We start from the raw sequence: 15,443 nt of genomic DNA on the forward strand, positions 1-15,443 counted from the left end.
CAACTATTTACAAAGTTGGATTTGAGATAAAATAAAGTTGGATTTGAGATAAGATAAAGTTCTTATACCAAATCTACAATAAGAATGTACCACGTGACAGAGGCAAACACAGGAGCCTGTCAAAATGAGAAGACAGAGAAGTATGGCCCAAAAGGGGGAACAGATCAAGGTTCCTGTGGGAGAACTAAGTGATGAGAAGATAGCCAACCTTACAGATGAGGAGATAGCAAACTTAACAGATGTAGAATTCCAAACACTGGTGATAAAGATGCTCAGAGGCCTGACAGATATGCTTGAGTATGGCAAACACATAAGGGAAGAAATGAAGGCTATGTTAAGTGAAACAGAGGAAAATCCACACAAAACTAATGGTGAAGGGAAGGAAACCAGGGTTCAAATCAATGATTTGGAACATAAGGAAGAAAAAAACAGTCATCCAGTACAGAATGAGGAAATAAGGATTGAAAAAAATGAAGAGAGGCTTGGAAACCTCTGGGACAACTTTAAACATGCCAACATCTGAATCATGGGGTGCCAGAAGGAGAAGAGGAAATGCAAGACATTGAAAAATTATGTGAAAAAGATAATGTAAAAAAACTTCCCAAATTTTGCAAAGGAAATAGACATACAAGTCCAGAAAGCATGGAGAGTCCTGGACAAGCTGGACCCAGAGGGGACCACACCAAGACACATCATAATTAAAATGTCAAATGTGAAAGATAAAGAAAGAATCCTAAAAGCAGCAAGAGAGAAGCAGAGAGTTGCCTACAAATGGGGTGTCTATAAGACTATCAGCTGATTTCTCAAAAGAAACTCTGCAGGCAGGAAGGGACTGGCAAGCAGTATTCAATATGATGAAAAGCAAGGACCTACAGCCAAGATTACTCTATCCAGCAAAGCTATCATTTAGAATGGAAGGCAGATGAAGTTCTTCCCAGACAAGGTAAAGCTAAAAGAGTTCATCATCACCAAGCCATTATTCTATGAAATGTCAAAGGGACTTACTTAAGAAAAAAGATCAAAACTATGAACACTAAAGTGACAACAAACTCACAACCATCAACAACTGAATCTAAAAAATAAAAATAAAATCCAACTAAGCAAACCAGAATAGGAACAGAATCATAGGTATGGGAATCATTTGGAGGGTTATCAGCTGGGAGGGGGAAGGGGGAGAAATGGGGAAATGGTGCAGGGATGAAGAAGCATAATCAGTTGGTACAAAATAGACAGGGGGAAGTTAAGAATAATATAGGAAAGGGAGAAGCTAAAGAACTGATATGCACAACCAATGGGCATGAACTAAGGGGGTTGAGACTGCTGGAGGGAAGGGGGGTACTGGACAGAGGAAAGCAAAGGGGAAAAAATTGAAACTACTGTAACAACATAATCAATAAAATATACTTAAAAAAAAAGAATGTACCAAGTACTTTGAGCACTGAGTTGTAAGGAAAGACTTAATCTAAGCTCTTCAAGAAGAAAGGAAAAGCTCCCTACCAAATGACCCCACTTTCTCAACCACTCCTCACCCAAGTTCTCTCCATGCTTTCATGACTTTTATGAAAAACTTTTATTGTGTGAGTGTGTGTATGTGTATGTGTATTTTTTTGAGAGAGAGAGAGGAAGGGAGGGAGAAAGAGAGGAAGAGAAACATCAATGTGTGGCTGCCTCTCACACGCCCCCACCTGGGGACCTGGCCCACACCCCAGGCCTGTGCCCTGACTGGGAATTGAACCACCCTTTGGTTCACAGGCTGGCGCACAATCCAATGAGCCACACCAGCCAGGGCAAGCTTTCAAGAATTCTTGCCTGGAATGTTCTCTCTCCCTTTTCTCCATATCTCTTTTATAATTACTATCATATTTTACTGTTATCTGTATTTCTCCTTTGTCTCTATCAAACTGGGAGAACCTCAAAAGCGGAGTGTGCGAAATTTTATTCTGTCTACAAATGCCTTGTGAACAGTGCTAGTCACTGTGCTAGGAACCAGAGACAACAGAAAACAGGGCAGACAAGATCCCTGACTGCATAACCTCCTATTCCGAGGGAGCTTTCTAACCCCAGAGCCTGGCACATGGTAGGTAGGCAAACAAGAGTGAAAGAATAGCCCTGACCTGTGTGGCTCAGTTGGTTAGAAAGTCATCCCATACACTAAAAGATTGTGGGTTCAATCCCCAGTCAGGGCATATACGGGAGGCAACCAAACTATGTTTCTCTCTCTCTCCCCCTTCCTCTCTCTAAAATAAAAAATATATATTTGCCAGTGGGGATTTTTTTTAAAAAATGAAAGAATAAATGAAGGAAAAATGAAGCTTTTTTTTAGGACTCTGAAATTTAGTTGCTATGGTTAATACAGAAACACATAGGTTAAAAGCCTACAGAGAAAACATACGGAAGTAGAAAATTTTAAGTCATTTCCGCTGGCGCTGACAACAGTTTTTGAAAGTAACTGTGCAAGGGACAGCAGACCACACTCCTGGAACTCAAAAGAAAGTAAATGACATTATAAAAAGTGTTCAATGTGAAATAATACTAATTTAAATTAAAGAAATTATTACCTAAAAACTAGGATCCATATAAATGCGAGGAATGATTACTGACTTCTTACAATGCTCCTTGAATTCACTGTGTCTAGAACATGAATGTGAAGGTCAACAAAGGCTTTGTAGCCAGGAAAACACTGTGTACTAATGGATAATTTTAACATATGGTGAAATGACACTAAAGCAGTGTTTCCCAAAATATTTTCCCATAGAGTCTGGAAAACACATCATGCATAAGACCCTCTCGGAGCTTCACAAAGCACAATATCCTACTAATGTCTCTGAGAAGTTCTGCAGGAAAGAATATGTTGAACTTTCTTTATCACCATTTCCCATACTTATTAAACCACCAAATTCTTCTTTCAAGAAATAGCATTGTTAGTTTAGGGAAATCTGCTTTAAAGTTCAATTTATGATACTGTACACTTATGCACACCCTTTAGCAGAGATCTGGCAAACCAAAACAGTCTCTGGACATAGCGTCAAGTGTCAAGTGTTAAACATTTTTTTCTTATAAAAGTATCTGTAAATCAAATTTGCTGCACAGATTTCCGGCCAAGGTGGTGGTGTAGACAGACACGCTTCATCTCCCTCCACAACTAAAAAGGAATACAACTACCTCAAAACTAGAAACAACCAGAAGTTCCAGAAAATCAAACTGCATGGAAGTCCAGCAAACAAAGATAAAAAGAAGAAATACTCACATCCAGACAGGTGGGGGGGTAGAGCCGGGGCGGAGAGGACACGGTGTGGTGGCTGAGGCAGCAGCAGCGGCAGTGGCAGGCCGGAAGAAAGCGCAGTCACACATTTTAAAAAGTCAGGAGGGACACCTGGGGAACATTTCCAGCTCTTCACTGGACCTAGCAGCTTACAATTCAAGCACCAAGGAAAATCAAGCCTCATTGCTTTTGACTGTGCAGAACAGTGGGGGATGGGACGGAGGCAGAGACTGCCGGTCTCTCAGCAGAGTCCGCTTGTTTAAAGGGCCCCCACAGTCATAGAACGTCCGCAGACCCACCCACTCTGGGAACGACAGCCAGGGCAGCAGCTAGAGGGGCGCCAGTTCGGTACAGAAGTGGGAGAGGTGCCTGAAAAGGGGGTGAGTGCTGGGTAGGCGGCACTGTTCCTTCTTGGACCCCTCCCCCACATACAGCGCCACAACGCAATGAAACAGGTCGCCCTATACTGACGAATCCCTAAGGCTCTGCCCCTTACAACGTAACAGGAGGGACAGCTCTACCTGAGACGTGGAGGCAAACAAACACAGGAGCCTGTCAGGATGGGGAGACAGAGAAGTATGGCCCAAAAGGGAGAACGGATCAAGGTTCCAGTGGGAGAACTAAGTGACGAAGAGATAGCCAACCTAACAGACGCAGAATTCAAAACACTGGTGATAAAGATGCTCACAGGCTTGACAGATATGATTGAGTACGGCAAACGCATAAGGGAAGAAGTGAAGGCTATGCTAAGTGAAATGAAGGAAAATCCACAAAACCAATGGTGAAGGGGAGGAAATGAGGGTTCAAATCAATGATTTGGAACATAAGGAAGAAGAAAACAGTCAACCAGTGCAGAATGAGGAAAGAAGAATTGAAAAAAATGAGGAAAACTTCCCAAATTTTGCAAAGGAGATGGACACACAGGTCCGGGAAGCAGGGAGGGTCCCGGGCAAGCTGGACCCAGAGGGGATCACACCAGGATGCATCATGACTGAGATGCCAAAGGTGAAAGATAAAGAAAGAATCCTAAAAGCAGCAAGAGAGAAGCAGAGTTGCCTACAAAGGGGTGTCTATAAGACTGTCAGCTGATTTCTCAAAAGATACTCCGCAGGCAAGAAGGGACTGGCAAGCAGTATTCAATGTGATGAAAAGCAACCTACAACCAAGATTACTCTATTCAGCAAAGTTATCATTTGAAATGGAAGGGCAGATGAAGTACTTCCCAGACAAGGTGAAACTAAAGGAGCTCATCATCACCAAGCCATTATTATATGAAATGTCAAAGAGACTTACTTAAGAAAAAGAGGATCAAAACTATGAACACTAAAATGACAAGAAACTCACAACTATCAACAACTGAATCTAAAAAATAAAAACAAAGTCCAACTAAGCAAACCAGAATAGGAACAGAGTCATAGGTATGGGGATCATTTGGAGGGTTATCAGCTGGGAGGGGGGAGGTAGAGAAATGGGGAAATGGTTCTGGAACTAAGAAGCATAATCGGTTGGTACAAAATAGACAGGGGGAGTTAAGAATAACATAGGAAAGGGTGAAGCCAAAGAACTTATATGCACAACCCATGGACATGAACTAAAGGGGGTGAAATTGCTGGAGGAAAGGCAGGCACAGGGCAGAAGGGAGCAAAGGGGGGAAAATTGTAACTACTGTAACAACATAATCAATAAAATATACTTTTAAAAAATTTGCTGCACAAACAATAATCTTGGTAACGTTTTCCATGGTTTCTAAATGAAGTTATTAATACCACCTAACCACTAGATGGCAGTAGGGTTCCATTTAGATTACAACCATACCAACCAGAATACAAATAGTTCAAAAAGTATTTGAGTTTCCTAAGAATGCATATGTTCATTTATTCATTTATTTACTTATTCATTCATTTACTCATTCATTCAAACACTTATTATGAACTTTTAAATCCTGAGAATTCTGATGGGTGTTGAAGATAAGAAGAATGAGACAGCTCCCTGTCAAACATGGTAATTCTTGGATGCCTAGGAAACTGTAAGGGGCCCTCATCGATGTAACAAGTTTTTTAAAAGGCAAAAAAGAATAAAAGAATATGGCTACATTAAATATGCACATTGATCGCATGACTTGGGGAGGACATGCCTGTCCTCAGTCCTGGGGAGCTTCGGGGGTGGGCTCAGTTCAGAGCCTGGAAATTAAGAGATGAAGGTAAAGATGCTGCCTGTCTCTGCCTTTCAGGCCACAGACCCTAGAGCTTCGGTGTCAGATCAGTATGTTCAACACATTCTTCTAAGAAACTGAGGTACAGAGATGTTGGGTGGTTTGCCTCGTGATAAGAGATTCATTGAGACAGAGCTAGAACTTAAACCCTACTTCTGAAGCCCAGCTGATGTTTTTCCCAATATTTCATCACCAACTTTGCAATTTAGAATAGATCCTCTGCTAAACTCTTTTCCTTTCCAGATTCTTTTTCCCTGCTGGTTCTCAAATGGCTGCCCGTCCTTAGGCAAGATGTAACATGCATGTGTCTCATGTTGGATTCCCTAGGGAACAGACTCTGAGGCAGAGATTTGCATGCAGGAGTTTACCAGAGAGCGATCTCAGGAACTGCATCTCAGAAAGACTGAGAGGCAGGACTGGGCAGAAAAAGAAGTTGAGGCCTCACCCAATCCCACATGGCACTATGGGAACTGAGATGGTCGGTTCTTTAGTGTTATCCTAGATCAAGGCTAGGGGCAGGACCTTTAGACTTTCCATATTGACCCCTGACTGGACGCAAGGAGTGTAACCACAGGCAAAGTAGCTCCCTTCAGCTAAGAGCAGAAATCAGCAGACGAAAATCAAGGTGTCAGCAGGATTCCATTCCTTTCTGGGGGTTCTAGGGAAGAACCGGTTTCTGTGCCTGCCTTTTCCAGTTGCTAGATGCTGACCAATTCCTCACTCATGGCCTCTTTCTTCACCTTAAATGTCAGCAATGTCACCTATCTCTGACCTTTCTTCTGTCCTCACCTCTCTTTCTGACCTCAGCAGGGAAACGCTCTCTCCTTTTAAGGACTATGTGATTAGACATAGCCCACCTGCGTAATCCAGGCCTATTTCCCATCTCTGCATCCTAACCTCCTCACATGTATGAAGTCCTTTTGCCATGTTAGTAACATATCCACAGGTTCCAGGGATCAGGATGCAGACATCCTGGGGGGCTATTATTCTGCCTACCACAATCTGGATGAAACCTTTTTGGTAAGAATACTCCATATGTTAATAGTAGTTATTATTCACAATAGCCAAAAAATGGAAACACCTGAAACGTTCAGCGACTGATGAATAGACAAATACAATGTTGTACATCCATACAGTGGACTTTTGTCAGCCATCAAAAGGAATGAAGTACTGGTTCATGTCACCACACAGATGAACCTTGAGAACATTATGCTAAGTGCAAGAAGCCAGTCACAAATGTGTTATGATTCCATTTCTATGAAATGTCCAGAATAGGCAAATCTGTAAAAATATAAAGCAGATTAGTAATTTTGGCTGGGGAGGGGAAAGGATAGGCAGTCACTGCTAATGAATATGGAGTTTCTTTTGGGGTGATAAAAATGTCCCCAAATTAGATTGTGGTGATGGTTATACAACTATGTGAGTAGACAAAATCATTGACTTGTACGTTTTAGAGATGTGAATTCTATGGTATGTGAATATTATCTTAATAAAGTTGTTTTAAAAAATGCCTTATAGACCATGCTATGTTCTTCATTTTGTATCACACCAAGAGGTACTTTATATCTGGTTGTCCTTCTTAGTGAGAAATGCTGGGGTTGAACTGTAGGTTGACAACTGATGGAAACTATGTTTTTCACAAGTGCTTCAGAAAAGTTATCTTACAGGTTTCATACTACCTTATAACAATGTTATGAGGATAGAATTAGAATGTGACATATTCAGTAATCATAAACATGGCAGGTAGAAAAAGCACCCCCTCCCAGAAGAAAGAGGTCCATGTCCTGATCCCTGGAACCTATGAGTATGTTACCTTACACAGCAAAAGGAACTTGGCAGATGTGATTAAGTTTAAGGCTCTAAAGATGGGGAGATTTATTATCTAGGTGAAATCTCAGGAGCTTGAAATCCTGATTCAGGAAAAATATTTTCAATGGTAGTTCTTTTCAATAATGCAGCATTATTATTCAGTAACATTAGAACCTTTACCACTATTATTGATTGTTCTTGCAAAGAAATACAACTCAGCTTTCTCCCGTTCCCCAGACCTACTCCTCTACTGGTCCCACCTAGTTAACAGCATCTACCACTCCCCCAGTTGCCAAGAGAAAAACATAGGAACCATCCTAGACTTGGCCTTCTCTCTTACCTTCATGCTTACCCACCAGATCCTACCTTTACCTCCTAAATATTCCTTCAAATTTACTCTTTGTTTTTTTCCATGCAACTTCAGGGCCTCAACTCTTGCCTGGACGATTCACTCATTCATTCATTCATTCACTTCTTCATTCATCAAATATTTACTGAATGCCTCTTTTGTGCCAGGCACGGTCCTTGGGAGTGTGCAGTCGAGTAGAGGGATGAAGCCGGTGGGGAGGGTATGGAAAGCAGGAAGGCCATTTAGGAGGTTATTCCAATAATCCAGGTGAGCTGTTGGTAGTTTAGACCCAGGGTGATGGCACTGAGAAGGTGAGAAGTGGTTGGATTTTTGACACCTTTTGAAGGTAGAGTAATAGGATTTCCTGACTGATCTGGTATAAGATGAGAAAGAGGACTCCACAGGGATTTTCCCTTGAGCAGTTGGAAGGATGTCAGTAATTGAGATGGAAAAAATAAGTGTTGGGGGAGAGCTCAGGGCTGCAATTTTGGATACATACAGACTTCAGTTGCAGACTATTAATACAGGCAGTTCGAGATACATCCAAGTGCAGTTGGACATATAAGCCTGGAGTTCAGACAAAAGGTCTGGACTGGAGATATACATTTGTGAATAATCTAGAATTTAAAACCAGAGGCCAGATGAGACCCTCAAGGGAGTACGTGTAGATAGGACCAGGATGTGGGTTTTGGGACACTGCAACATTGAGAGGTGGGGGACACGAGATACCACCAGCAAAGGAGTCTGAACAGGAACAGTCGGTGAAATAGGAGATCAAAAGTGTGGTGTCCTGGAAGCCGTGGGAAGGAAGTGTTTCCAGGAGGAAAGAGCAATCAATTGATCAAATGCTGCAGGCAATCGAGTAAATTTAGGAATGAGAGTCCAGTATTAAAGTAACAGAGATGTCACTGGTGACCTTGAAAAAGCCTGATAAATGCAAATTTAAGAGAAAAATTAGATAAGACTGCTCTTGAATTTTGTTGTAAAGGTAGGGAAGAGCTCTGACCTAATACATAGTAGAAGAGAGTGGAGATCAAATAAGGGCTTTCTGTGGTGGGGAGAATAACAGCACGTTTGTGTTCTTAGAGAAACTACTCAATAAAAGGGGGGGAAATTGAAGATGTAGGAGAGAGGAGACAATTGCTGAAATGTCTTTGGGCAGGTGACCTAGGGAAAAAGTAGGGAAGTTGTCCTTCTATAAACTCAGGGGCAGTTCCGTTTATAGTAACGGGAAGGGAAGGCAAGGCAGAGTATGTGGGTAGAGATGCTGGTAGGTAGGGAGAAATGGTAGTGGGAAAACTCTTGACTGCATCAATTTCCTAAGTGGGAAAGCAAGCTGTGAGCATGAGGGCAAGGCTAGAGGAGCTGTGAACTCCTCATCTAGGACAGTGAGTGGACAAGAGAAACACAGTATGTTCACTGGGCAGCACTGGGGCCCACTCAAGGTTCAGTCATGACGGAGGTAGAGGGAAGCGTGTCAGCATGGCTGTATGTATTTCTGCAGGTCTGTTCCGTTGCAAACTTAAGATTTAATTGCAGTTGTAGTTTTTACCAGAGTGTGCTGAACAGAGCTGGGCAAGGGAGTAATTTAAAAGGATTTAAGCAGAGCAAGAAGGAAAGATCAAGGAACACTGGATTGTATGCAGAATGGAGGGATCACATTGCTAGAGTTGGTGTCCTGGAATGAGTTGCAGAGAGAAAAGTGTGGTCATAAAAGGATGAATGAAACAGACAAAGCAGGGTTGTGGTCACTGGTAATAACAAAAAGTAGTAACAGAAGTGCTTAACAAACGTTTTGTACCAAGGAAATAAAAACTTGCCCCGTCAAAATTACATGTATCCCCATATAACACGGCACTTCTATAACATGGTTTCACTCTAACATGGTATGACTGTAGAAGGTATCCAAGAATGGCTGGGAGAAGAAACTGATGAAGCAATTTTGGCGGAAGTGACATCTGAAAGTGCCAAGATAATTTAGGGGATGATAGCACTGGTGAAAACAAAGTTAAACAGTTTACTCTGAAAAGTGTAAAGAAAGGCCTAGACTTAGCTTAACAGTTAGTCCTATTTCTTAAATGCAGATCCCTGCACTGAAAGGAGCACAAAATTTAAGAGAGAACCTCAAAAGTGCTTAGCACTGTATAACGAAATTTATAAAGATCTTTCAGCTAAAAGCAAGCAATCTAAAGTAAGATTTTTTGCAAAAAGTAGGGCATAGAAATCAAGATAATGCTGAAGAAAGTCAGAGGATGAGGATATCTTGTCAAAAAGAAAACGCATTCGGTTAATGCAGCTTAGTAGTGATGACGAAGAAAACGTTACTTAATTCATATTAATATGTAATACTTTTGATGAAAATTGCTTTAATAAAGATGTTCCTCTTAATTAAAAAATGTCATAGTATGTTTTTAAAATTTTTGGAACCTAACCCCCCTTTTTGTACTAGTTGTTTCGTGTAACACGGATTCGCTACGAACCTAAAGGGGGGTTACCGGTAGTACGTTCCTCAATATTGAGCATCTACGCAGCCCTAGAGAGGATAAAGCCTCCGTATTTTCCAAACCTTCAGATCACAGGTGGAAAGGCACGTTCCTTTCACGTATGCATCCATATGAGCAGCATTTAAGTAATCTCAGCATGTCACTGCATCAACGTCTTACTGACTCCATTGTTTCATTACACAGAGCACATTCTCCTGGGAAAAAATTGTAACACAAAAGGCCCCTCTGCCCCTCCCTTAACCTCGCGACGGTCCCACGTGTCGGGGAAGGGTGAAGAAAAGGAGACCGGGTGGAGATTCACCGAAAGACACCCAGACGCGGGGTGGGGACATCGCAAACTCGGAATCCGGAAGAGAGCGCCGATCTGCCCGACTCCGAGAACCTTGTACCCCAGGGAGTTCAGACTAGCCGCCCGCGCCGGCTTTTAAAAAATGGAAACAAACCCGGCCCCTCCCCCGCAACCCAGCGGCCGCCGGGAAAAGGGCACCGCCCCCAGGCGTCCGGGCCAACCACGCCAAGGTTCTTCAGGCAGCGTCGGTTCCCCCTTCCTCTTTCTCGCGGTTTTCCTCCCTGCCCACCCTTGTCTCCAGTCAATTCGGTGGGAGACCCGCAAACGACTGTCAGAGCTATCGCCAACCTCCCCGAGCTTCTTCACCTGTCCGCGCCTTCGCCCGTCCAGCCCCCGGAAGTGACGACACCGCCGGGTCCTGTTGGCGTCCCGTCGGGCTCCGCGGCAGCGGCGGGAAGATGGCGGCGGCGGGAGCCCTGGAACGGAGCTTGGTGGAGCTCAGCGGTGCTGAGCGCGAAAGGCCGAGGCACTTTCGGGAATTCACAGTCTGCGGCGTTGGTACGGAAGAGCCAAGGGGCGCGATCCGATTCTTCCGCTCGGGCTCCTCCCCTGGGTCCCTAAATCTCAGATCCCCAGTTCATCCTCCTAAGTCCACATGGCTATAGCCCCGGGATCACAGCTTCCTTAGTGTCCTATTTCTTCCTTCTTTTTTCCCCCTTCTCTTTGTATGGGTTGTCAGTCCGTCGTCCTCTGCTTCTTCGGCGCTATCGGTTCCTGTCATCCCCAGAGAACCATGTGTGCGCAGGCTGATCACGCTCCTTTTGCAGGGAATGCAAATGCCTTGGCCGGAACCGTGAAATACAGTGAGAGCGCGGGAGGCTTCTACTATGTGGAAAGCGGCAAGTTGTTATCCGTCACCAGAAACAGGTTCATTCATTGGTAAGTGCTGTGTTTGCCAACGCCCCCCGAAAGGTCGGGTTGTTCGCGTCTGAATTTTCGTGGCTGTTTGCCTAATGTCATTCTCCAAAGCGGTAACCGAAAGGAAAAGAGAAAGACTTGTTTTCTCATTACATGTGAATCGGGAGAAAATTAAGGAGACCGGAGTTCTAGGAGATGTGGCCTCTCAGGACAGCACTTGCAGCAGAGGAAATGGAGCTTAGGGGATAGAGCCCCAAAGCCCATTGTGTGTTTGTAGCGCTTTAAAGCTTCCTCCGTTCTACAGACACATTTGAGCTTTTACGTGTCAGGCGCTGTGCCGAATGTGCTAGGGACAAAGTGGTGAACAGACACCACCACCGTTTCTATCAGGCAAGATGTAGCGGTGTTAGATGTGGACCCACTTTCATGGGGCGCTGTTAAGGAGAAAGACATTTTAGGGACAATGAGAGGCTAATGGGGAGACCAAACGTTATTTGTGGGGCGGGGAAGGTCTTTAAGGAAGTCACATTTACCTTGAAGTCGCATTGACCGTGAGATCTGAAGGATGAATGGGTAGCCAGGCAGGAGGTTGGGAGAGAGAGCAGTTCAGCAAGTGGGATCGCCATATGCAAAGTCCATGAGGTGGAAAGAACCTGAGGGGCTGTCTGTGGCTTCGGTGCAACAGGAGAACGTGATGTAAGAGATGCTGAGATTGGGGGAGTAGGAAGGACTCATTTTAAAGGACCGTCGGGTCCTTTGTAAAGATTTTGGGTTTTCTCTCAGGTACATTGAGCAATCATTGAAGGGTTTTTACAGGATTACTAACATGATCACATTTTTAAAAAACCAGTCTACTTTGTGGAAAGGGAATTTGGGTTGGATAAGTATAACAGAAAAGAATAGTTTGCTTTTATGGTGGGCCAGGTAAGAGATGCTGGTGACATAATTGTGGGAGTGGCTATAAAAAGAGAATATTTATAGGTGGATTCAAGATACAGTGAGAAGGCAGATGCACTAGGACTTCGTGATAGATTGCACATGGGTTGGGAGTGTTAAGGGAAGTGAAAGGAGCAAGGACAACTCCCTGGTTTCAGGTGTAACTAACCAGACAGAAGATGGAGAAGCTGTCATTTACTGAGTAATAGAACACAGGCTTTTGAGAGATTAGTAATTCTTTTACTACATGTACTAAATATAAAGTATCTGTGTAGCGCCCTTTGGCAATGTAAAGTCTGTATTGAAATTTACAGGTCTGAGGCTCAGAAGAAAGATGTATGTTCATGGTCCAAGTCCCAGTTATTTAAGAAATGTTTTTGCGAGCCTAATATGTTCTAGTCAGTGTTTAGAGACTGGAGATATAGCAGGGAGCAAAGTAGACAAAGGCCCTGCTCTGGTGGAGGGTGACGAGCAGTAGACAACAATAATCAAAAATAAATAGATAAATAAATGTAGTTTGTCAGGTGATAAGTGGAACAGATAACAGGGAAGCAAGATAAAAGGGAAGAGGAATGTCTGTTGGAGTTTACAGTTTAGATAGGGTAGTCAGGCAAGACCCAGTGTTGTGGTGCATTTGAGCAAAGGAAGAAAGAATGTCTGGGCTATAAGAATTTCAAGTAGAGGCTCCCAGGGAAAAAAAAGTGCAAAGAATCTGAGACGGGAGCTTGTATGTTGTGTTCAGACAGTGACAAGAGGCCATGAGTCTGTAGCTGAATGAACAAGGGTAGAGTAATAAGGTAGCCAAGGGCCACGTCAGTGCTTCGTCGGTTCTTTTAAGGCTTTGACTTTTACTCTGAGTGATGCAGGAAGAAGCTATGTGAGGGTCTTCACTGAAGGAGTGGCATGAGCTTCATTGTGTTTTTAAAGGATTGCTGAGGCTGTAGGTTGCGAACAGAGTGTGGTGGGGAAAGGGTGACAACAGGGAGACCGTTGCCACAGTCCAGACAAGGGATGACGGGGGCTTAGACCAGGCTGGCACTGGTGGCAGTTATAAATGTTCTGACGGTGCGTAGGTTTTGAAGGTGAATTTGTTAGAGGTTGCTATTGGAACAGGTGTAGGGTGTACAGAAAGCGAAGCGTCGAGTGATCTCCCTTTCTCTCACTTGGACAACTGCAGGTTACAGAGACACCATTAACTCAGTGGGAAGAGAGTGCAGGTAAAGCGTTTGTTTTTGTTTCTTTATTTTCCGGGTTTGCTAGGTCCAGAAATTCTTTTTTGGACAGGTTTAGTTTGAGATCCCTGTTAGATACCCAAGCAGAAGTGTTGGCAGGGGTCAGGAGTTCAGTGGAGACTTCGGGCTGAAGGTACAGATTTGGGAATTGTTGCCGTTTGATGGCATTTAAAGCTGTTGCACTAAGTGAGATCGCCTAGAGAAGGAGCATAAATCAGGGTTTCTCATCCTCTGCACTGTGGGCATCTGGAGCCAGATAAATGTCCTCTACGTCGTAGGGTGTTGAGCTGCATCCCTGGCCTCTACCCACTACCTGCCATCAGTGCATGCATGCACACACACATATACCCAGACACACATTCAGGTGTGACAAGCAAAAACCTCTCTGGGTATTGCTGTATGTCCTTGGGGAGTGGGCTACAATATCCCCCACTTGAAGATGAAGAAAGAGAAGAGATCTGAGGACTGAACCCTGGGGCCCGCCAATATTTAGGAAGGTGAAGAACCAGTGAAGGAGATCCAGAAGCAGTAGCTGTTGAGGTAGGAGTTGAATAAAAAGAGAGTGGTGTTCCAGAAGCTAAAGGAGATATTTCAAGAAGGAAAAGAGTGAAAAACCTGTTAAGTACCACATGTAAGTCAGAGAATGGAACTTGACCTTGCAGCATGAGGGTCATTGGTGACCTTGTCAGGAACTGCTCCGTAGTGGTGCCAGAGCCCCCGTGGAGTAGGTTCAAGAGAGCGGGGGCAGGAGAGGAACTATGAGTGTAAAATAGCTCTCAAGGAGCATTGCTATGAGGGAAGCAGGGAAATTAACCGGAGGGCAGTGGGGGAGCAGAGGGGAAGTACAGTACACTTACGCGCAGTCGAGGGTAACTGCTAGAGGAGAGGAATTGAAGAAGCTGAGAAAGAGAGGTATTAGAAAACAACACAGATCTTAAAATCATTTAGAGTTATGGCAGAAGTGAGAGAGAGCCCGGAGCTGGTCAGTCTTCAGCGAACGAGAGAGGTCTGCAGTGAACAGGGTAGCAGGTGGTATGTGACTGCATGACCTTCGGTGCTGAGTGGTTTGGGCATGGACGGGGGAACAATGGCCTAGAGTGGCAGTGGGGGACAAGCAGGACATCTGCGCCCTACCCTGAGGCCCCACTGCACGGAGTGTGGTAGAGAAAGCTAGCACCATTAGAGAGGGCTCTGGGGGATGCTGTCCTCTGGGAAGATCCTGAACCCCACTTGAAGTAGAAGGCAGGGAGGTGAAGCAGTTATTTAGAGATGAGGTTGAGGGTCCAGAAAATTGTGCTGATGACACAGCATGAATGACCAGGAGCAAGGGGGCCCTGGGGAATCATCAGACCTCCAGTGGTTCTTACAGCTTGGCAAGTGGGTAAGATGTGCTTTGGAGAATGTGCACCGTGAGCAGAGACGATGACCCAAGGTCAAGGTCTGAGGAACTGACATGTGGGGGTCAAGTCAAGCAGAAGCAGAGGGACTGCCCAGAGATGTGGGAGCAAAACCAGGAGAGGGTGCCATGGAAGCCAGCAGAGACAGGCTTAGGAAGGCCAGCCTGGTCAAGGCTGTGGATGATTGCTGCGCAGAGGTCAACTAAGAAGACTGAGAGTCCCTTGGAATTGGTCTGGTGACCTAAGTAAGAAGACGGTAGATTGAAGGGAATGAGGCTGGTGAGGAAATAGAGAAAGCGCGGCTGTAGAGGCGAATGGAGAAAACGTGATGGCTGATGGGGGCCAGAGCAGGTGATAGAAAGGGAGGGGGCTGGGAAGAGCGAATTTGAATGTTTATGGAAGGCTCTGGAAGGAGAGATGGAGGCAGGAGGGATATACTTGAGAGAGTCAGAGATTGGCCTTTAATTGCTGGAAGGAGACCTGCTCTTGAGGGAAGGATGTGGGTAACATGGTAAATGAGGTGCTGGGCTACCAC

General features: G+C 44.4%; 1 protein-coding gene across 1 annotated transcript in view; it reads left to right on the forward strand.

Moving 5' to 3' along the window:
- The first annotated feature begins 10,848 nt into the window (after nucleotides 1-10,848).
- NUP160 (nucleoporin 160) overlaps nucleotides 10,849-15,443 on the forward strand; it is a 41,065-nt gene continuing 36,470 nt past the window's right edge. Inside the window, exons 1-2 of the mRNA XM_090261321.1 lie at nucleotides 10,849-10,983; nucleotides 11,253-11,364. Coding sequence (XP_090117447.1) covers nucleotides 10,884-10,983; nucleotides 11,253-11,364 — 212 coding nt within the window. The 5' untranslated portion in view covers nucleotides 10,849-10,883. The remainder of the gene's footprint in view (nucleotides 10,984-11,252; nucleotides 11,365-15,443) is intronic.

This window comes from Furipterus horrens, unplaced genomic scaffold, assembly GCF_987537825.1.
Source record: "Furipterus horrens unplaced genomic scaffold, mFurHor1.1.pri manual_scaffold_2, whole genome shotgun sequence".
Classification (NCBI taxonomy): domain Eukaryota; kingdom Metazoa; phylum Chordata; class Mammalia; order Chiroptera; family Furipteridae; genus Furipterus; species Furipterus horrens.